Source organism: Phocoena phocoena, chromosome 11, assembly GCF_963924675.1.
Source record: "Phocoena phocoena chromosome 11, mPhoPho1.1, whole genome shotgun sequence".
NCBI classification, from domain to species: Eukaryota; Metazoa; Chordata; class Mammalia; order Artiodactyla; family Phocoenidae; genus Phocoena; species Phocoena phocoena.
Genome location: NC_089229.1, coordinates 47,965,031 through 47,989,143, shown reverse-complemented (window position 1 = coordinate 47,989,143; position 24,113 = coordinate 47,965,031). Strand labels below are relative to the sequence as shown.

The 24,113-nt window shown below is 38.0% G+C and overlaps 1 protein-coding gene across 2 annotated transcripts in view; it reads right to left on the bottom strand.

Annotated features, from left to right (window-relative positions):
* Positions 1-344: 344 nt before the first annotated feature.
* CPM (carboxypeptidase M) overlaps positions 345-24,113 on the bottom strand; it is an 86,146-nt gene continuing 62,377 nt past the window's right edge. For both annotated transcript variants that reach the window (XM_065887590.1, XM_065887591.1), the window contains 2 exons: positions 4,003-4,151; positions 345-1,752 (listed from right to left, as the gene is read on the bottom strand). In XM_065887590.1, the coding sequence (XP_065743662.1) occupies positions 1,510-1,752; positions 4,003-4,151 (392 nt within the window). In that variant the 3' untranslated portion in view covers positions 345-1,509. The remainder of the gene's footprint in view (positions 1,753-4,002; positions 4,152-24,113) is intronic.

Here is a 24,113-nt window from a genome sequence, read left to right as displayed (position 1 = left end):
CTTTGTTTCTGTTGGAGTTTCACCTAAGTAAGATATGTAATTTACACAGCATGTATGCCTTGGAGCCTTCACTTTCTAGAGTACATTATTATGAAGCACCTAATGAAGCATTATTTTAATATTTAATAGTCACTATCCTCTTTTTTTATTGTGGTATAATATACATAACAAAATTTACAATTTTAACCAGTTTTGAGTATACAATTCAGTGGCATTAAATGTTGTACAACCATCATCACTATCTATTTCCAGAACTTTCTCATCATGACAAACAGAAACTCTGTACCCATTAAACAACCTGAACTGGGTTTTAAAGGAGGAGTGGGAAAGAAAATGTAGTGGGTCAGAATGTCATTGCAGACACAGGGGACACACAGCGTGTTATGTGTGTAGGAACTACAAGCAGTTGATTGCTGATTTTTGTTTTAAATAGACCCCTTTCCCCAGTGCTGTGTGGAGGTTGGATTTGAAAAGGAGAAAGCTGGAAGCAAGAGACCAGTAGAGCTGTTGCCGTGGTACAGGTGAGCTATGATGGCCTAAACCTTGTGGTGTTAGTAGCCATCAAGAGAGGGTAGAATCAATCAACACATACAAATAACATCAATCTTTAGTGACTGACTGGATAGATGGGATGGAGGAGGAGGAGGAGGTATCAAGGGTGACTCCCAGGTTTCTAGTTTGGTGCTATCAGTAACTGAGACAGAATGCAGGAGGAAGAGCAGCTCTGGGGAGAGAAGTATGTTCAATTTTTCAACATGATGAGTTTGAGGTATCTATGGGTCACATCCAGGTAGATGTGTCCAGTGGGCAGTCAGACCTGAGTCTGAAGCTCAGGCATTTGGGGGTCATCAGCATAAGAGAAGACTGTGACATCTGCTTGCAGAAAGGCAGGGACCCTTACCGTAATTGACCTCTTATTTTGGGGCTCAGTAGACAAATTTGTCATCCCATCAGGCCCATATTTTCTTGGGCCACTGAGACGTGGTTGCCTGTTTTCTCTCATATTTCCTTAGAACGTTGGCAAAACTTAATATTCCCAGTCCTATCATCATTTTTCCCTGCACTGAGAATTATATATGGCACTATCTCTTCACATATAGTACACATGGCAAGGTCTTGTATATAGTAGGTGATCAACAAATATTCATCTTCATTGCTTATATTCAAATGGCTCTCTGTATACAAAATTACCTCCTTTTTTTCTTGCAGGAACTTCTTTCATGCTTCTCAAGTTTAACTTCTTACAAATTTCTAAGACTACTTCAAGATTAAGTGTAAGTGAGCAGTACTTGATGGGTAGGTGTCTTCCATCATTAAGACTAAATCATTCCTTTCATTATCACCATACTTTGCTTGTTGCAGGATTTGGAAACAAACATTTCTCTTCTTAGGGAAGGACCGTGAAGTTTATCCAGTCAAGGTCCCACAGAGGGAGTTAGAGTTGCAGTAACCTGGCATGAGTAAGCCCTGATTCCAGGTGGTGATGGGGGTTGAGTTTCACATTCTGCTTTATTTGAACAATATGTGAAAAAGAGTCACTAAAAATAAGAACAGACTGGGCTTTGTTGCAGCTGAGTGGCCTTGCAAATCTCTGTAAAGAGGAATTATAGGACATAAAGGATCTGACTCTGGGATATGATCCAATTGCCCTGTGAATGGAAGTAAAATATCCTTTTTAAGAGCACTGAAGTTCTGGGATTTTGGGGGAATAGTCACCTCTGTGAGATGTGGATTGTGTCCAGGGACTGTAACCTGAGAGGAAACAAGAAAGTTATCTGAGTGATTTCAGATGTTTTGTGGTGCCAACAGTGAAAAACACTGATATCCACCACTAAAATGCAGCCTTTATGAAACACATGTAACAACCTGCCAGGTCTCCCCAGGCTAGAAACAGCTTCAGTCCTGCTTGGTGAATGAGTTACCAAGTGCCTACTGATATGGACCGCAGTTGTTAACGCTGTTGCTGAGAATTACAAAGTGAAATAAAGACAGTTCCTTTATCTGAAGATGTAAGTCAGAAGCAATAGACTGATTTCTGTCCCCATCGTTTTCATGGAGCGCAAAGGTAAAGAGCTGACTATTCCTCTTTGTCTCAAGTCTGTACTTAATATCCTGATTCTGTGTCAAGATTATTTATAAGTGGAATTTTTTTCTCAATTTATTCCATTTTCCTTGCAGCTGATCTAAGTGTATATATAAGTTATTGCTTCTTTAAAAAGCTTTGATTTTACCTGGTTTTGTCCATGAGTCTGAATCTTCAGCTAGATTTATCTTTTTGGTGGAGGAAATGATCAGGAAAATAATGACAAATACTGAACTAACTATAGACTATTGCTACTGAGAAATGCTTTTATTAAACATTTACATAACCACTAATTGGCATGTATTTTAGCCATTCATTTCAGCTTCCAGAGTCTTTCTTACCTTCTGTTTTTGTCCTAGAGCTAGTAACTAAAGCCAACTTGTGCTGAGTTAGTCTAATTGGAAATGAACAATTCATAACTTTATTCTATAAATATGTGGCTTATTTTTTAAATTTTTTATTGGAGTATAGTTAATTTACAAATTGTTAGTTTCAGGTGTATAGCAAAGTGAATCTGTTATACATATATCCAAGATGTGGCTTATTTATGGGATTGCATAAAAACAGTTTGTTGATAGATTCACTATAAGGAAAACCCTTTTTTTTTCACAGAATGAAAATGTCACAGTAAATAACAGGAAAATAAAGGGTCTTTTTAGGCAAAGATTCATAGTGAGTTGAGGTCTTTCCAGCTCTATTCATGTCCTCGGTAGGAGGAAAGATACTCAAGAAAAGCATGAGCCCCTCACTCAAAGTGCTGAGTACTTTGGTGATAACCTATGGAGCAGGGGTTTTTAATCCTAGAGTTTTATGAACTGAAAACCATGCCCTTTATTATGTCCTAAAGATGAAACAACTACAAAGCCAGTTTTTACTACAGAATAGATGACTACCTTCTCTCAGGAGTAGCTCTATACGGAATGACTACTATGGCTGGCGTTAGACCCACTAAGCAAACTAGATGAATCTTGACATTCTTAAAGTCACATCAAAGAGGAAGAGTCATAATCTGGCCAAATAAATCAGATACTTATTCATTTAGTTCATTCACATAAACTCACTCAGCCTCAAACTAGTCCATGTGTCCTTAGAGGAAGAAAAGCCTTAGAAACATGCATCTAAATAAAATTAAAATCTGGAATTTTACTTGCATTGATTGGAAAACTCACCATCGTTTGCTCATGAGCAGGCTGCAAAATATGTATCACTTAATATAGTGGTAAACTTTGTGGATCAAATTTTATTTGTAGTGAATTCTAAGGAACTTGTGTCGCAATCAATTTTTAATAGTAGAAGTTATGGTTCATGGAACAGATGTTAAACTGGTATTCCATGAAGCTTGGAAGAACTGTGGCCACATTGTATTTTTGTGTTTTTAAATTTTTATTGGAATATAGTTGCTTTACAATGTTGTGTTAGTTTCTGCTGTACAGCAAAATGAATCAGCTCTATGTATGTATATATCCCCTCCTTTTTGGATTTCCTTCCCATTTAGGACACCACAGAGCATTGAGTAGAGTTCCCTGTGCTATACAGTAGGTTCTTATTAGTTATCTATGTTATACATAGTAGTGTATATATGTTAATCCCAATCTCCCAGTTCATCCCACCACCCCACATTGTTTATTTATTCTTATTGATAAGGTTTGTTCCATTTTTTATCATAAAAGGTACCACCCGAAATGGGATTTGGTTTCTATTTGAAAAATTGCCAGTTGGGGAAAAAACATGATTTTCTGAGTTTCTTCCTATTATTGCCACCTCACCCACTCCCTGCTAAATGCAAGTTGGCCTTTTATTCTGTCCTGATGTATCTACCTTTGGACTTTCCAGACTTATTTTAGATCCTTTCTAGGTAAGTAAGTATTGTGAGTTCTATAATATTTTAATAACAATAGTTATTAGCATTGTATACTTACCTCTATTACATAGAACCCAGGCAAGAGAAGGAGGTAATACTCTCCAAATTTGTTGGTTCTATAGGGGCAGACATGTTTTCTGTCTTGGACTTCTACAGTTACATTGGGTAATGGAGTCCCATTCTGATCAAAAATTTGACCCTTTACACCTGCAAGACAAAAAGAGAATTAAATGTTAATACCACATTTTATGGCATATGAAAAAAAATTCTTGTAATTATTTAAGAAAAATATGCCCAATATTTATTAGCTGTTTTGAGTTGAGTGTTTCAGAAGGGATGGTAAACTTAAAAAAAAATTGAGATATAATAAAAATATAACATATTAGTTTCAGGTGTACAACATAATGATTTAATATATGTATTGTGTAACAGTCACCACAATATGCCCAGTTAACATACACATTATTTTTCTTGTGATGAAAACTTTTAAGATTTACTCTTAGCTAATTTCAAATATACAATACAGTATTTAACTATGTTTACCATGCTGTACATTACATCCCCAGGACTTATTTATTTTATAACTGGAAGTTTGTACTTTTTGACTGCCTTTCACCTATTTTCCCCCACCCCCTGCCTCTGGCAACTACCAATCTATTCTCTATATCATGAGTTGGTTTTTTTTTTTTTAAAGATTCCACATATAAGTGACATCATAAGCTATTTGTGTTTCTCTGATTTATTGATATAAATTAGTATAATGCCCTCAGTGTCTGTTCATATTGTCACAAATGGCAAGATTTCTTCTTATGGCAGAATAGTATTCCATTGTATAAATATACCACATTTTCTTTATTCATCCATCCAATTAAGTTGCTTCTGTGTCTCAGCTATTATAAATAATGCTGCAGTGAACATGGTGGGTGCAGATATCTTCTCAAGTTAGTTTTCTCATTTCTTTTGGATAAATACCCAGAAGTAGAATTACTGGATCATATGGTAGTTCTATTTTTGATTTTTCTTAGAATCTCTATACTGTTTTCCATAGTGCTACACCAATTTACATTCCCATCAACAGTGCACAAGGGTTCCCTTTTCTCCACATCCTTGCCAACACTTGTTGCTTCTTGTCTTTTTTGACAATAGCCTTTCTAACAGGGGTAAGGTGATATCTTTAACTCTTGATACTTTAATTACAATGTGTCTTGATGTGGGTCTCTTTCGGTTCATCTTATTTGGAACTCTCCAGGCTTCCTGGATCTGGATGTCTGCTTCCTTCCCCAGGTTAGGGAACTTTTCAGCCATTTTTCCTTCAAATAAGTTTTATATTCCTTTTTCTCTCTCTCCTTCTGGGACCCCTATAATGCAAATGTTTGTCTGTTTGATGTTGTCCCATAAGTTCTTTAAGCCATCTTCACTCTTTTTCATTCTTTTTCTTTTTGCTGCTCTGATTGGATGAATTCCATTGTCCTGTCTTCAGGTTCACTTATCCTTTCTTCTGCCTCATCTAGTCTGCTGTTGAACTCCTCTACTGTATTTTTCAGTTCTATGACTTTTATTTGGTACTTCCTTATATTTTCTTTCTCTTTGTTGAAATTCTCATTTTGTTCATGCATAGTTCTACTGAGCTCAGTGAGTATCTTTATGACCATTATTTTGAACTCTTTATCAGGTAAATCACCTACCTCTATTTCATTAAGCTCTTTTCTGGGGTTTTATCTTGTTCTTTCATTTGGAACATATTCCTCTGTGTTGACTCTCTGTGTTGGTTTCTATGCATTATATAAAACAACCATCTCTTCCAGTCTTGAAGGAGTGGCTTTGTGTAAGAGGTGAACTTACTGTTCAACCCTGCCCCAGCTCTGGGTTTTCTCTCAAACTTTCATGATTATCCAAGCAGCTTACTTTAGTCTTAATGGCTCCAGTAGTTGAGGGTGTGCCAAGACCTGTCAGTATCCCAAAGGGGAGTATCTCAGTCAGCAGGCAGATTGGGAGCCAAACCCACAGATTCGAAAGTATACAAATATACCTCTTCTGGGGGAAGACTGGGAGATGGGTGTTTCTGTCTACTCCCTCTGTACTGAGCCCTGGGGTGACTGACAGCCAGTTAAGAACCATTTCTTTGTTTGCTTTGTTCATCTCTTGCACTCATGAACACAAGCCATGTTGGCCAAGAGCCAGGCTATCAAGGGATGTGTTCTCTGGGCAGGAGCCAAAAAAGCCAAGGGGTACAGATGGGTACACAGGCTCCTTTCTTGGAGACGCTGGTGATCTGGGGTACGGCATAGGTTGAGAGTGAAGATGGTGCCCAGTGGCCTCTGATGAATGATTGTAGTCAGTCGCTAGAAGTGTATTTAATTAGAATCCTGCTCCTCAGGCCACAACTATGAAGATAAACTAATAGTCCTCTTTCACAGAAGATAAACTAATAGTCCTCTTTCACAGAAAGACTGGGTTTTCAGTCTGCTGCCTCTCCACTGTGCCCTGAGTGTAGCTGGTTAAGAACTCCTTCTCTGTTTGTTACAGTTCTGTGGGATTTATGAACAAAAGACGTGCTGGCCAACAGACCCAGGAAATCAAGGGGTAGCCTCTGGGTGGCAACTGCAAAAAACAGTGCACCAGACGAGTGCACAGACTCTTTTCCAGGAGATTCCAGGATCCTGGAGGGAGGTGGAGGGACAGGGCAAAGATGGCAGCCACAAGCATCCATCTTTGGAGAGTATTTCAGTTGGCTCCTAGATGTATGTTAAATTAGATGGCTGCCCCTCAGACTGAAACTTTCAGACAAGCAGATACGCCTCTTTCACAGACTGGGCACTTTTCAGTCAGCTACCTTAGCGCTGGGTCCTGGGGGGTAGCCAGGTAAGTCTTTAAGAACTGTTTCTCAGTTTGCTATAGCCTTGTGGGTCTCATGGATGTGAGCCCCATCATTTTCAAAGCTAGATGTTTTGAGAGCCTCCAGAAGGAACCAGCCCTGCCAACACCTGGACTTTAGCCCAGTGAGACTGGTTTTGAACTTCCAACCTCCAAAACTGTACATTTAAATTCACTGTTACTTGAGAGGAGACAAGATGGCGGAGTAGAAGGTGAGCTCACCACTTCTTATGGAAACACCAAAATCACAACTAACTGCTGTAAAACCATTGACCAAAAAATGCTGAAACCTACCAAAAAAGATAACCTGCATCCAAAGACAAAGAAGAAGCCACAACAAGACAGTAGGAGGGGGTACAATCTCAATAAAATCAAATCCCATACATGCCAGGTGGGTGACCCAAAAACTGGAAACAGAAGTTCTCCCACAGGAGTGAAAGTTCTGAGCCCTGTGTCAGGCTCCCCAGCCTGGGAGTCTGGCAATGGGAGGAGGAGCCCCCAGAGAATCTGGCTTTGAAGGCCAGTGGGTTTTGGTCACAGGGATTCCCCAGGACTGGGGGAAACAGAAACTCTATCTTGGAGGGTGCACACAGGGTCTTGTATGCACCAGGACCCAGGGGAAAAAAGCAGTGACCTCATAATAGACTGGGCTAGACTTACCTGCTAGTATTGGAGGGTCTCCTGCAGAAGCAGGGGTTGGGGGCAGCTGTGGCTCACTGCAGGGACAAGGACACTGGTGGTGGTAGTGTGGTAGTTCTGGGGAGTACTCATTGGCATGAGCCTTCTTGGAGGCTGCCATTTTCTCACCAAGTCCTGGCCCCACCCAACAGCCTGTAGGCTCCAGTGCTAGGATGCCTCAGGCCAGATAACCAACAGGGTAGGAACACAGCCCCACCCATCAGCAGACAGGCTGCTTAATGTCTTCCTGAGCACACAGCTGCCTGATAAACACACCCCCTGACATGGCCTTGCCCACCAGAGGGACAAGACTCAGCTCCACCCACCCATGGGCAGGAACCAGTCCCTCCCACCAGGAAGCCTACACAAGCCTCTTAAACAGTCTCATCCACCAGGGGGAGGCGACAGCAGAAGTAAGAAGAAATACAATCCTGCAGCCCGCAGAATGGAAACTGCAATCACAGAAAGTTAGACAAATTGAGATGGCAGAGAAATATGTCCCAGATGAAGGAACAAGATAAAACCCCAGAACAACAACTCAGTGAAGGGGAGATAGATAGGCGATCTACCTGAAAAATAATTCAGAGTAATGATAGTAAAGATGATCTGAGATCTCAGAAAAAGAATGGAGGCACACAGATCGAGAAGATACAAGAAATGTTTAACAAAGACCTAGAAAAACTGAAAAACAAACAGATGAACAAGACACATAGTAATCATAGTAATACACATAGTAATAAAATTGACAAAAAATGTTAAAAGCAACAAGGGAAAAGCAACAAATAACATACAACGGAATTCCCATAAGGTTAGCAGCTGATTTCTCAGCAGAAACTCTGCAGGCCAGAAGGGAGTGGCACGATATAGTTAATGTGATGAAAGGGAATAACCTACAACCAAGAATACCCAGCAAGGCTTTCATTCAGATTCAGTGGAGAAATCAAAAGCTTTACAGACAAGCAAAAGCTAAGAGAATTCAGCACCAACAGACCAGCTTTGCAACAAACACTAAAGGAACTTCTCTATGGGCAAAAGAAAAGGCCACAACTAGAAACAAGAAAATTACGAATGGAAAAACTCACTGGTAAAGGCAAACATACAGTAAAGGTAGGGAATCATAGGGACACAAATATGATATCAAACCCAGCAACTGTGAGAAGAGAGCAAAAATGCAGGATACAGGAAATGCATTTGAAATTAAAAGACTGGCAACTTAAAACAATCTTGTTTGGGCTTCCCTGGTGGCGCAGTGGTTGAGAGTCTGCCTGCCGATGCAGGGGAAACAGGTTTGTGCCCCGGTCCGGGAAGATCCCACATGCCACGGAGGGCCTGGGCCCATGAGCCATGGCCGCTGAGCCTGCACGTCCGGAGCCTGTGCTCCACAACGGGAGAGGCCACAACAGTGAGAGGCCCGCGTACTGCAAACAAAACAATATTGTTTATATATGGACTGCTATAGCAAAACCTCATGGTAACCACAAACCGAAAATGTACAACAGAGACACACACAAAAAAGGAAAAGGCATTCAAACACAATGCTAAAGTTAGTCATCAAATCACAAGAGAACAAAAGAGGAAGGGAAGAAAAAAGACCTACAAATCCAAAACAATTAACAAAATGGCAATAAGAACATACATATCAATAATTACCTTAAACATAAACAGATTAAATGCTCCAACCAAAAGACATAGACTAGCTGAATGGATACAAAAACCTGTATATATGCTGTCTAAAAGAGCACTTCAGATCTAGGGACACATTTAGACTGAAAGTGAGTGGATGTAAAAAGGCATTCCATGCAAATGGAAATCAAAAGAAAGCTGGAGTAGCAATACTCATAGCAGACAAAATAGACTTTAAAATAAAGACTATTACAAGAGACAAAGAAGGACACTACATAATGATCAAGGGAACAGTCCAAGAAGAAGATATGACAATTGTAAATATATATGCACCCAATATAGGAGCACCTCAATATTTAAGGCAAATACTAAAAGCCACAGAAGGAGAAACTGACAGTAACACAGTAATAGTAGGGGACTTTAACACCCCACTTTCATCAATGGACAGATCATCCAGACAGAAAATCAATAAGGAAACACAGGCCTTAAATGACACATTAGACCAGATGGACTTAATTGATGTTTATAGAGCATTCCATCCAAAAGCAGCAAAATACACATTCCTCTCAAGTGCACAAGGAACATTCTCCAGGATTGATCACATGCTGGGCCACAAAGCATAAATTGGTAAATTTGAAAAAACTGAAATCATATCAAGCATCTTTTCCAACCACAACGTATGAGATTAGAAATCAACTACAAGAAAATAAAACTAAAAAACGTGGGGGATATATGGCCTGAACCAAGATGGAGTAGAAGGACTTGCTCTCACTCTCTTGTGAGAACAGAATCACAACTAGCTGCTGGACTATCATCGAAAGGAAGACACTGGAACTCACCAAAAAAGATACCCCACATCCAAAGACGAAGGAGAAGCCACAATGAGATGGTATGAGGGGTGCAATCACAGTAAAATCAAATTCCATAACTGCTGGATGGGTGACTCACAAACTGGAGAACACTTATACCATAGAAGTCCACCCACTGGAGTGAAGGTTCTGCACCCCACGTCAGGCTTCCCAACCTGTGGGTCCGGCAACGGGAGGAGGATTTCCTAGAGAATCAGACTTTGAAGGCTAGCGGGATTTGATTGCAGGACTTCGACAGGACTGGGGGAAACAGAGACTCCACTCTTGGAGGGCACACACAAAGTAGTGTGCGCATCAGAACCCAGGGGAAGGAGCAGTGACCCCAGGGGAGACTGAACCAGACCTACCTGCTAGTGTTGGAGGGTCTCCTGAAGAGGCGGGGGTGGCTGTGGCTCACCGTGGGGACAAGGACACTGGCAGCAGAAGTTCTGGGAAGTACTACTTGGCGTGAGCCCTCCCAGAGTCTGCCATTAGCCCCACCAAAGAGCCGGGTAGGCTCCAGTGCTGGGTTGCCTCAGGCCAAACAACCAACAGGGAGGGAACCCAGCCCCACCCATAAGCAATCAAGAGGATTAAAGTTTTACTGAGCTCTGCCCAACAGAGCAACAGTCAGCTTTACCCATCACCAGACCCTTCCATCAGGAAACTTGCACAAGCCTCTTAGATAGCCTCATCCACCAGAAGGCAGACAGCAGAAGCAAGAAGAACTACAATCCTGCAGCCTGTGGAACAAAAACCACATTCACAGAAAGACAAGATGAAAAGGCAAAGGGCTATGTACCAGATAAAGGAAAAAGATAAAACCCCAGAAAAACAACTAAATGAAGTGGAGATAGGCAACCTTCCAGAAAAATAATTCAGAATAATGATAGTGAAGATGATCCAAGACCTTGGAAAAAGACTGGAGGCAAAGATCAAGAAGATGCAAGAAATGTTTAACAAAGACCTAGAAGAATTAAAGAACAAACAGAGATGAACAATACAATAACTGAAATGAAAACTACACTAGAAGGAATCAATAGTAGAATAACTGAGGCAGAAGAACGGATAAGTGACCTGGAAGACAGAATAGTGGAATTCACTGCTGCAGAACAGAATAAAGAAAAAAGGATGAAAAGAAATGAAGACAGCCTAAGGGACGTCTGGGACAACATTAAATGCAACAACATTCGCATTATAGGGGTCCCAGAAGGAGAAGAAAGAAAGGACCAGAGAAAATATTTCAAGAGATTATAGTCAAAAACTTCCCTAACATGGGAAAGGAAGTAGCCACCCAAGTCCAGGAAGTACAGAGAGTCCCAAACAGGATAAACCCAAGGAGAAACACGCCGAGACACATAGTAATCAAATTGACAAAAATTAAAGACAAAAATTATTGAAAGCAGCAAGGGAAGAATGACAAATAACATAGAAGGGAACTCCCATAAGGTTAACAGCTGATTTCTCAGCAGAAACTCTACAAGTCAGAAGGGAGTGGCATGATAGACTTAAAGTGATGAAAGGGAAGAACGTACAACCAAGATTACTCTACCTGGCAAGGATCTCATTCAGATTCAATGGAGAAATCAAAAGCTTTAGAGACAAGCAAAAGCTAAGAGAATTCAGCCCCACCAAACAAGCTCTAAAACAAATGCTAAAGGAACTTTTCTAAATGGGAAACACGAGAAGAAAAGAACGTACAAAACAAACCCAAAACAATTAAGTAAATGGTCATAGGAACATATGTATCGATAATTACTTTAAACATAAATGGATTAGGTACTCCAACCAAAAGACACAGGCTTACTGAATGGATACAAAACCAAGACCCATCTATATGCTGTCTACAAGATACCCACTTCAGACCTAGGGACACATACAGACAAAGTGAGGGGATAGAAAAAGATATTCCATGCAAATGGAAATCAAAAGAAAGCTGGAGTAGCAATACTCATATCAGATAAAATAGACTTTAAAATAAAGAATGTTACAAGAGACAAAGGAGGACACTACATAATGATCAAGGGATCAATCCAGGAAAAATATATAACAATTATAAATATATTGCACCCAATATAGGAGCACCTCAATACATAAGGCAACTGCTAACAGCTATAAAAGAGGAAATCGACAGTAACACAGTAATAGTGGGGGACTTTAACACCTCACTTACACCAATGGACAGATCATCCAAAATGAAAATACATAAGGAAACATAAGGTTTAAATGACACAATAGACCATATAGATTTAATTGATATTTATAGGACATTCCATCCAAAACCAGATTACACTTTCTTCTCAAGTGCGCATGGAACATTCTCCTGGATAGATCACATCTTGGGTCACAAATCAAGCCTCGGTAAATTTAAGAAAACTGAAATCATATCTAGCATCTTTTCTGACCACAACACTATGAGATTAGAAATGAATTACAGGGAAGAAAACGTAAAAAACACCAACACATGGAGGCTAAACAATACGTTACTAAATAACCAAGAGGTCACTGAAAAATCAAAGAGGAAATCAAAAAATACCTAGAGACAAATGACAATGAAAACACGACAATCCAAAACCTATGGGATGCAGCAAAAGCAGTTTTAAGAGGGAAGTTTATAGCTATACAAGCCTACCTCAAGCTACAAGAAAAATCTCAAATATACAACCCAACCTTACACCTAAAGGAACTAGAGAAAGAAGAACAAACAAAACCCAAAGTTAGCAGAAGGAAAGAAATCATAAAGATCAGAGCTGAAATAGAAACAAAGAAAACAATAGCAAAGATCAATAAAACTAAAAGCTGGTTCTTTGAGAAGATAAACAAAATTGATAAACCATTATCCACACTCATCAAGAAAAAGAGGGAGAGGACTCAAATCAATAAAATTAGAAATGAAAAAGGAGAAGTTACAACAGACACTGCAGAAATACAAAGCATCCTAAGAGATTACTACAAGCAACTCTATGCCAATAAAATGTACAACCTGGAACAAATGGACAAATTTTTAGAAAGGTATAACCTTCTAAGACTGAACTGGGAAGAAACAGAAAATATGAACAGACCAATCTCAAGTAATGAAATTGAAACTGTGATTAAAAATCTTCCAAAAAACCAAAGTCCAGGACCAGATGGCTTCACAGGTGAATTCTATCCAATTAGACAAGAGCTAACACCAATCCTTCTCAAAGTCTTCCAAAAAAATTGCAGAGGAAGGAACACTTCCCAACCCATTCTATGTGGCCACCATCACCCTGATACCAAAACCAGATAAAGATACCACAAAACAAGAAACTTACAAACCAATATGACTGATGAATATAAATGCAAAAATCCTCAACACATTACTAGCAAGCAGAATCAAACAGCACATTAAAAGGATCATACACCAGGATCAAGTGGGATTTATCTCAGGGATGCAAGGATTCTTCAGTATATGCAATTCAATCAATGACATATTAATGAATTGAATAATAAAAATCATATGATCATCTCGATAGATGCAGGAAAAGCTTTTGACAAAATTCAACACCCATTTATGATAAAAACTCTCCAGAAAGTGGGCATAGAGTGAAACTACCTCAACATGACAAAGGCCATATATGACAAACCTACAGCAAACATCCCTATCAATTGTGAAAAACTGAAAGCATTTCCTCTAAGATCAGGTACAAGACAAGGATGTCCACTCTCGCCACTACTATTCAACATAGTTTTGGAATTCCTAGCCATGGCAATCAAGGAAGAAAAAGAAATAAAAGGAATGCAAATTGGAAAAGAAGAAGTAAAACTGTCACTGTTTGCAGATGACATGATACTATACATAGAGAATCCTAAAGATGCCACCAGAAAACCACTAGAGCTAATCAATGAATTTGGTAAAGTTGCAGGATACAAAATTAATGCACAGAAATCTCTTGCATTCCTATACGCTAACAATGAAAGATCAGAAAGAGAAATTAAGGAAACAATCCCATTCACCATTGCAACAAAAAGAATAAAATACCTAGGAATAAACCTACCTAGGGAGAAAAAAGACCTGTATGCAGAAAACTATAAGACAATGATGAAAGAAATTAAAGATGATACCAACAAATGGAGAGATATACCATGTTCTTGGATTGGAAGAATCAACATTGTGAAAATGACTATACTACCCAAAGCAATCTACAGATTTAATGCGATCCCTATCAAATTACCAATAGCATTTTTTACAGAACTACAACAAAAAATCTTAAAATTTGTATGGAGACACAAAGGACCCCAAATAGCCAAAGCAGTCTTGAGGGGAAAAAACGAAGCTGGAGGAATCAGACTCCCTGAGTTCAGAATATACTACAAAGCTACAGTAATCAAGACAATATGGTACTGGCACAAAAATAGAAACACAGATCAATGGAACAAGATAGAAAGCCCAGAGATAAAGCCACACAACTTATGGTCAACTAATGTATGACAAAGGAGGCAAGGATATACAATGGAGAAAAGAGAGTCACTTAAATAAGTGGTGCTGGGAAAACTGGACAGCTACATGTAAAAGAATGAAATTAGAACACTCCCTAACACCACACACAAAAATAAACTCAAAATGGATTAGAGACCTAAATGTAAGACCAGACACTATAAAACTCTTAGAGGAAAACATAGGAAGAATACTCTTTGACATAAATCACAGCAAGATCTTTTTTGATCCATCTCCTAGAGTAATGGAAATAAAAACAAAAATAAACAAATGGGACCTAATGAAACATCAAAGCTTTTGCATAGCAAAGGAAACCAGAAACAAGACGAAAAAAACAACCCTCAGAATGGGAGAAAATATTTGCAAATGAAGCAACTGACAAAGGATTAATCTCCAAAATTTACAAGCATCTCATGCAGCTCAATATTAAAAAAACAAACAACCCAATCCAAAAATGGGCAGAACACCTAAATAGACATTTCTCCAAAGAAGACATAGAGATGGCCAAAAAGCACATGAAAAGCTGCTCAACATCACTAATTATTAGAGAAATGCAAATCAAAACTACAATGAGGTATCACCTCACACCAGTTAGAATGGGCATCATCAGAAAACCTACAAACAACAATTGCTGCAGAGGGTGTGGAGAAAAGGGAACCCTCTTTCACTGTTGGTGGGAATGTAAATTGATACAGCCACTATGGAGAACAGTATGGAGGTTCCTTAAAAAACTAAAAATAGAATTACCATATGATCCAGCAATCCCACTACTGGGCATATACCCAGAGAAAAGCATAATTCAAAAAGACACATGCACTCCAATGTCCACTGCAGCACTATTTACAATAGCCAGGTCATGGAAGCAACCTAAATGCCCATCGACAGATTAATGGATAAAGAAGATGTGGTACATATATACAGTGGAATATTACTCAGCTGTAAAAAGGAACAAAATTGGTCATTTGTTGAGATGTGGATGGATCTAGAGACTATCATACAGAGTGAAGTAAGCCAGAAGGAGAAAAACAAATACTGTATATTAACAGATATATGTGGAACCTAGAAAAATGGTACAGATGAACCAGTTTGCAGGGCAGAAATTGAGACAGAGATGTAGAGAAGAAACGTATGGACACCAAGGTGGGTAAGAGGTGGGGTGGTGGTGGTGTGATGAAATGGGCGATTGGGATTGACATGTATACACTGGTGTGTATAAAATTGATGAATAATAAGAAAAAAATGCAAAACGTATATATTTTTTTACAATTTAAATAAAAACTCTGGTTTGTAAAGGAAGATTATACAGCTTTTGAGGACATGGGTTGGAATACTTTTTAAATGTAATTAATCTCAAATAAGCCAGGCAGAGGAAGACAAATACTGCATAGAATCACTTATATGTGAAATCTTAAAAAAAAAAAAAAAAAAGCCAAAGGCTAGAAGCAAAGCAGAAAAGTGGTTGCCAGGGTGGGATGTGGGGGATATAAAGAGAGGTTGGTCACAGGGTACAAAGTTTCAGTTATAAGATGAATAAGGTCTGAGGATCTAACGAAAAACATGGTGACTGTAGTGATAACAGTGTATAATTGAAATTTGCTGAAAGAGTAGAACTTAAATGCTCTTACCTCCCCCCAAAAAGGATAAATACGTGAGGTGATGGATGTGTTAATTAATGAGATGGGTGGAATCCTTTCACAATGTACACATACATCAAATCACCACAAGGTACATTTTAAACGTCTTGTAATTTTATGTCAATTGTACCTCAATAAAGCTGAAATAATAGGTTTAAACATGTTTTATTCATATTGTTTATACTTTTGGATTTACTTAAATTACTTGAAGCTCTCAAACAGTCTAAGAGTTGGATCTGAAAGAACAGGTCTCCATCAGAGACCAGAAAAAATAGAACTCCTCTCAGTCATTTAGCATTTATCACCACCAGTACATATACAGTCTTTGGTTCATTTGTTGTCTAAAGCTATGTTGCCATGGAACTACTCCTGAATATTTCTTTTGGCCTGTCAAACACATGCTATAGTTTCAGTGAAACCACGGATTCCTGCCCACCTTCCCCCTCCATTTTTAAGGAACCAAGTAGTTATTTTGGTATGAAGGTCTAAAAATCGTGTATTATGGTAGTTAAGGGTGACAAATTGCAACAATAATAGAAAAGATTAAACAACCAGAGAGTTAAAGTGAATTCAAACAAAAATTTTTTGTCTGTTCTATTTGGAGTGGGTAAATTCAAAAACCACAGAACAGTTTTTGACATTATTATGACTGAAAGCTTGAATAGCTTTCCAGTTTTTTTACTTGTAGCCGGAATATGGTTAAGACAGAAACATACTTATTAAAATGACAGAGCAAATGGTATGGTTGTTTTAATATGTGGCTAGATAATCAACATTATGAAAGAGTTCTATTTGGCATATATTCCAAATTTCTTTTAAAAATCAACATTCAGGAGAGCTTGGAGAAAATTCTCACCTATTGTTATAGAATGGTGAGCTGCAGTACTCCTTCCTATGCTGTAAAGAAATTTAGAGCATATGAGATGGAAGAGACCATACCAGGAGCTATTGTTCATTCTGTTAGTTGTTTTGAGGCTTTTAAATTAAATATTGAGTAGCTATAAAAGAAAGCTTATGAAGCTTACAGAAGATATAAAGAACATTACTGTTACCTCTGTTATTTCTTATGTGCCTCTCCCTGATCCTATTAACTTCTTTTCCCTTTGAGAGAGCACCATCCTGGATTTTGTAGTTTTATCATATGTGTTTAATCATTTTGCATGTTTTTAGACTTAATCCTATGGAATTTTATTACATCTTCTTTCATGGCTTCTTTTTTTCAATATTATATTCCAGTGATTCACCCGTGTTACTGCTTGTAGCTGTATTTCATTGATTTTCATTGCTGAATATATTCCATTATGTTAATATGCTATAATTTCTAGTATCTATTTTACTGTTGATAGGCATTTGGGTTGTTTCCATTATTTATTATTAGCGGTGCTGCTGTGAACACTTTCTGTTTGCTGCTCGTTTATAGAAATTTACTTTTGATTTGATTTGCTAACGTCTTAAGGAATGTTCACATCGTGTATTAGACCTGTAATTTTCCTATTTTGCAATGACATGTTTAGATTTTGCTATCAAGGTTATTCTTGCTTCAGAAAAGGAGTTACAGAGTGTTCCTACCTCTTCTTTTCCCTTTTATGTAATCTGGAATAGTTTGTTTAAGACTGGAATTACTAGTGTATTTTTCCACTTGGTAGAGCTTACCTGTAAGACCTTCTTTTTTGAGGGAGGATTTTAAACTACTGACAGATTTTTAAATTGTTATAGGATTATTCAATTTTTCTGTTTCTTAAGTCTGTTTTAGTAGGTTACAGTTTTCTAGAAATGTATCAATTTTGTTTATGATTTTAAAAAATTAGTGGCATAAAGTTATGTATAATATCCTCTTGTTTTTAAAGAATATACTCACAGTGCCCCCGTTATTCTCTGTAGCATCTGTACTTGTTCCTTATTTCTCATGTTGTTTATTTGTACCTCCTCTCTTCTTTTCTTCATTCTCACTAGAAGTTTGTCAATTTTGTCAGCTTTTTCAAAAAACCAAATTTGGACTTTGCAGATTATTGTGTATCTGTTTTCTATTTTGTTAATTTCTGACATTGTCATTTAAAATTGCCTTTTTTCTGTTTCCTTGGGCTTATTTTGCTAGAGTTTTTTTCTCACCTCTACAATGAATAGGTGCTCAGCTCATTGTGATTGTTTTAAAATGCTTTGACACCCTTTCCTTAAAAAAAAAAATGGGACCTGATTTTCCTCCTCTTGTGAACAAGACTTAGTGACTCACTTCTCACAAATAGAATGTGGCAAAAATGATGGTATGTGGCTTCCAAGAATAGGTCACAAAAAGAATAGCTTCTGCCTGGCTTTTCCTCTTTCGGATCACCCACTTGGGAGAACCTAGCCACCATCTAATGAGAACATATAAGCAGCCCTCTGTGAAGGGCCAGGTGGAGAGAAACTGAGGCCTCCCTGCCAACAGCCAGCACCAGCTTGCCAGCTAACAACCTTGGAAGTGGATGCTTCTCTTTCATTCAAGCCTTCAGATGATGTGACTGCAACCTCACGAGACACCTCAAGCCAGAACCATGTAGCCATGCTTTTGAAATCCTGACCCACAAAAACTATGAGAGAAGATAGATATTTATTGTTGTTCTACACCATTAGCTTTTGGTGTAATTCATCTTGCAACAGTAGAGACTATTATAATATATTCATTAATCACCAGCCCTTCTACCCTGACATAAGCATTTAAATGCTATAAATTTCCCTCTACACATTGTTTTAACTAAATCCCACAAATTTGGATAGGCAGTATTTTTCATTATCATTGAGATTTAAATATTTTCTAATTTCCATTATTTCTTCTTCTTTGACTTATGAGTTACTTAGAATTATGTTTCATAATTTCCAAATATATATTGCATATTTGTTATTGATTTCTAGTTTAACTGCATTTTGAGCAGAAAATATAGTCTATATGATATAATCCTTTAAAAAAAAAACACGTGGGGGCTAAACAAATGCTACTAAACAACCAATGGGGCATTGAAGAAATCCAAGGAAGTAAAAAAATAACTAGAGACAAATGAAAATGAAAATATGACAATCCAAAACCTACACGACACAGCAAAAGCAGTTTTAAGAGGGAAGTTTATACAACCTTAGGAATACAATACAACCTTAGGAAACAAGAAAAATCTCAAATAACCTAACCTTACACCTGAAGCAAACAGAGAAAGAAGAACAAACAAAATCCAAACTTAGAAGAAATCATAAAGATCAGAGCAGAAATAAATGAAATAGAGACAAAGAAAACAATAGAAAAGATCAATGAAACTAAAAACTGGTTCAAAATTGACAAACCTTTAGCCAGACTCATCAAGCAAAACAGAGAGAGGGCTCAAATCAATAAAATTAGAAATGAAAAAAGTTACAATGGACACCACAGAAATACAAAGCATCATAAGAGACTACTACAAGCAACCATATGCCAATAAAATGGATAACATAGAAGAAATGGACAAATTCTTAGAAAGGTATAACCTTCCAAGACTGAACCAGGAAGAATTAGAAAATACGAACAGACCAATCACAAGTACTGAAATTAAAACTGTGATTTAAAAACTCCCAACAGGGGCTTCCCTGGTGGCACAGCGGTTGGGAGTCTGGCTGCCAATGCAGGGGACGCGGGTTCGTGTCCTGGTCCGGGAGGATCCCGCGTGCCGCAGAGGGGCTGGGCCCATGAGCCATGGCCGCTGAACCTGCGCGTCTGGAGCCTGTGCTCTGCAACGGGAGGGGCCACGACAGTGAGAGGCCCACATACCGCAAAAAAAAAAAAAAAAAAAAAAAAAACTCCCAACAAACAAAAGTCCAGGACCAGATGGCTCCACGGGTGAATTCTATCCAACAATTAGACAAGAGCTAACACCAGTCCTTCTCAAAGTCTTCCAAAAAATTGCAGAGGAAGGAACACTTCCCAACTCATTCTATGAGGCCACAATCACCCTGATACCAAAACCAGATAAAGATACCACAAAAAAGAAAATTACAGGCCAATATCACGGATGAACACGGATGCAGAAATCCTCAACAAAATACTAGAAAACTGAATCTGTCAGTACATGAAAAGGATCATAAACCATGATCAAGTGGGATTCATCCCAGGGATACAAGGATTTTTCAATATCTACAAATCAATCAGTGATACGCCATGTCAACAAATCGAAGAATAAAAACCATATGATCATCTCAATAGATGTAGAAAAAGCTTTTGACAAAATTCAATATCCATTTATGATAAAAACTCTTTCAAAAGTGTGCACAGAGGGAATCTACCTCAACATAATAAGGGCCATATATAACAAGCCTACAGCTAACATCATACTCAACGGTGAAAAGCTGAAAGCATTTCCTGTAAGATCAGGAACAAGACGAGGATGTCCACTCTTGCCACTTTTATTCAACATAGTGTTGGAAGTCCTAGCCATGACAGAGAAGAAAAAGAAGTAAAAGGAATCCAAACTGAGAAAGAAGAAGTAAAACTGTCACTGTTTGCAGACGACATGATACTATACATAGAAAATCCTAAAGATGCTACCAGAAAACTACTAGAGCTCATCAATGAATTCGGTAAAGTTGCAGGATACAAAATAAATACAGAAGTCTGTTGCATTTCTATACACTAGCAATGAAAGATCAGAAAGAGAAATTAAAGAAACAATCCGATTTACCATCACATCAAAAAGAGTAAAATACCTAGGAATAAACCTACCTAAGGAGGCAAAAGATCTGTATTCAGAAAACTATAAGATGCTGATGAAAGAAATTGAAGATGACACAAACAGATGGAAAGATATACCGTGTTCTTGGATTGGAAGAAATATTGTCAAAATTGTCAAAATGTCAAAATTGTCAAAATATTATCATATTGTCAAAATGACTATACTGCCCAAGGCAATCTACAAATGCAATCCCTATCAAATTACCAATGGCATTTTCCATAGAATTAGAACAAGAAATCTTAAAATTTGTATGCAGACACAAAAGACCTTGAATAGCCAAAGCAATCTTCAGAAAGAAAAATGGAGATGGAGGAATCAGGCTCCCTAACTTCAGACTATACTACAAAGCTACAGTCATCAGAACAGTATGGTACTGGAACAAAAACAGAAATATAGATCAATGGAATAGGATAGAAAGCCCAGAAATAAACGCACACACCTATGGTCACAATCTACAACAAAGGAGTCAAGACTATACAATGGAGAAAAGACAGTCTCTTCAGTAAATGGTGCTGGGAAAACTGGACAGCTACATGTAAAAAAATGAAATTAGAACATTCTTTAACTCCATACATAAAAATTAACTCAAAATGGATTATGGACCTAAATGTAAGATCGGATACTAGAACACTCTTAGAGGAAAACAGGCAGAACACTCTTTGGCATAAATTGCAGCAATATCTTTTTGCATACGTCTCCTAGAGTAATGGAAATAAAAACAAAAATAAACAAATGGGACCTAATGAAACTCAGAAGCCTTTGCACAGCAAAGGAAACCATAAACAAAACGAAGACGACCCACAGAATGGGAGAAAATATTTGCAAACAATGCGACTGACAAGGAGTTAATCTCCAAAATTTACAAACAGCTCATGGGCTCAATATCAAAAAAACAACCCAGTCAAAAAATGGGCAGAAGACCTAAATAGACATTTCTCCAAAAAGACATACAGATGGACAAGAGGCACATGAAAAGATGCGCAGTGTCGCTAAAAATTAGAGAAATGCAAATCAAAGCTACAATAAGGTATCACCTCACACCAGTCAGAATGGCCATCATCAAGAAGTCTACAAACAAGTGCTTGAGAGGGTATGGAGAGAAGGGAACCCTCCTACACTGTTGGTGGGAATGTAAATTGGTGCAGCCACTATGGAAAACAGTATGGAGGTTCCTTAAAAAACTAAAAATAGAACTACCATATGATCCAACAATCCCACTCCTGGGCATATACCCAGAGAAGGCCATAATTCAAAAAGACACATGCACCCCAATGTTCACTGCAGCACTGTTGACAATAGACAACATATGGAAGCAACCTAAATGTCCATCAGCAGAGGAATAGATAAAGAAGATGTGGTACATATATACAATGGAATATTACTCAGCCATTAAAAAAGAATGAAATAATGCCATTTGCAGCAACACATTAGAATCCCAGCTCCCAAGTCACTAAACATTCCCAAGCCTCAATTTCATCACCTATAATATGGGGATAATATGTATACCTTCCAGGATTGTTGTGAAGATCAAACACAAGTAACAGAACAGGAGGCTCAACGAATATTAATCCTTTCTTAATCCTTCTCTTTCTTCTTATTTGGATAAGAAAAATGATACAAGGAAAAGAAAGACTAACTATATAAGTTTGAAGTTGACACAGAAATACTGGATAAGTTGCTGGGGTCTCAGTTCATCTTTGTTCCGCAAGAGCAAGAATATGTGAAGGAGGAAGCTATGCTTATTTCTTCCTTTTTTAGGTCTCTGAACTAGCTTATAGTCTTCCTGCCACTTTGAAAGTCTGTGCATTTGAGCAAGATAGCTTGTAGTACTGGCAGTATGTGTGTTGGCATCTTTTCTATTTTTCATTGTCGTCTTCAAAACCAACAAAATGAAACAAAACCAACCCAAACTCATAAAAAATTAAGCTATCTTTGAAACTGACTTTACACCAAAGATTCAGGATGCTAAGGCAGAAGACACCAAGAAAAAAAATGTCATGGTACCTTAAAAAAACTTTAGCAAACAGTAATCAAAACAGCATGGTACTGGCACAAAAACAGACATATGGATCAACGGACGAGAATAGAGAGCCCAGAAATAAACCCACACACCTATGGTCAATTAATCTTTGACAAAGGAGACAAGAATATACAATGGACAAAAGACAGTCCCTTCAGCAAGTGGTATTGGGAAAGCTGGACTGCTGCACTTAAACCAATGAAGTTAGAATACACTGTTACACCATACACAAAAATAAACTCAAAATGGCTTAAAGACTTAAATATAAGACACGACGCCATAAAACTCCTAGAAGAGAACATAGGCAAAACATTCTCTGACATAAATTGAAACGATGTTTTCATAGGTCAGTCTCCCAAGGCAACAGAAATAAAAACAAAAATAAACAAACAGGACCTAATCAAACTTATAAGCTTTTGCTCAGCAAAGGAAACCATAAACAAAATGAAAAGACAACCTACGGACTGAGAGAAAATATTTACAAACTATGCAACTGACAAGGGATTAATCTCCAAAATATACAAACAGCTCATACAATTCAATTAAAAGAAAAAACCCAATTGAAAAATGGGCAGACAACCTAAATAGACAGTTCTCCAAAGAACACATACAGATGGCCAACAGGCACATGAAAAGATACTCAACATTGCTAATTATTGGAAATCAAAACTACAATGAGGTATTGCCTCACACTAGTCAGAATGGACATCATCAAAAAGTCCACAAATAACAAGTGCTGGAGAGGGTGTGGAGAAAATGGAACCCTCCTACACTGTTGGTGGGAATGTAAGTTGGTGCAGCCACTATCGAAAACACGATGGAGGTCCCTCAAAAAACTAAAAATAGAATTACCATATTATCGAGCAATCCCACTCTGGGGCATATATCCAGACAAAACTATAATTCAAAAAGATCCATGCACCCCTATGTTCATAGCAGCACTGTTCACAAAGGCCAAGACATGGAAACAACCTAAAATGTCCATCGACAGATGAATGGATAAAGAAGATGTGGTACATACATACAATGGAATACTACTCAGCCATAAAAATGAATGAAATAATGCCATTTGCAGCAACGTGGATGTACCCTGAGGTTATCATATTAAGTGAAGTCAGAAAGAGAGAGACAAATACCATGTGATCACTATATGTAGAATCTAAAATATGCCACAAATGAACATATCTACGAAACAGAAACAGACTCACAGACATAGAAAACAGACTGTGTTTGCCAAGGGGGAGGGGGTGGGAGAGGGATGGATTGGAGGTTTGGGATTAGCAGACGCAAACTATTATGTATAGAA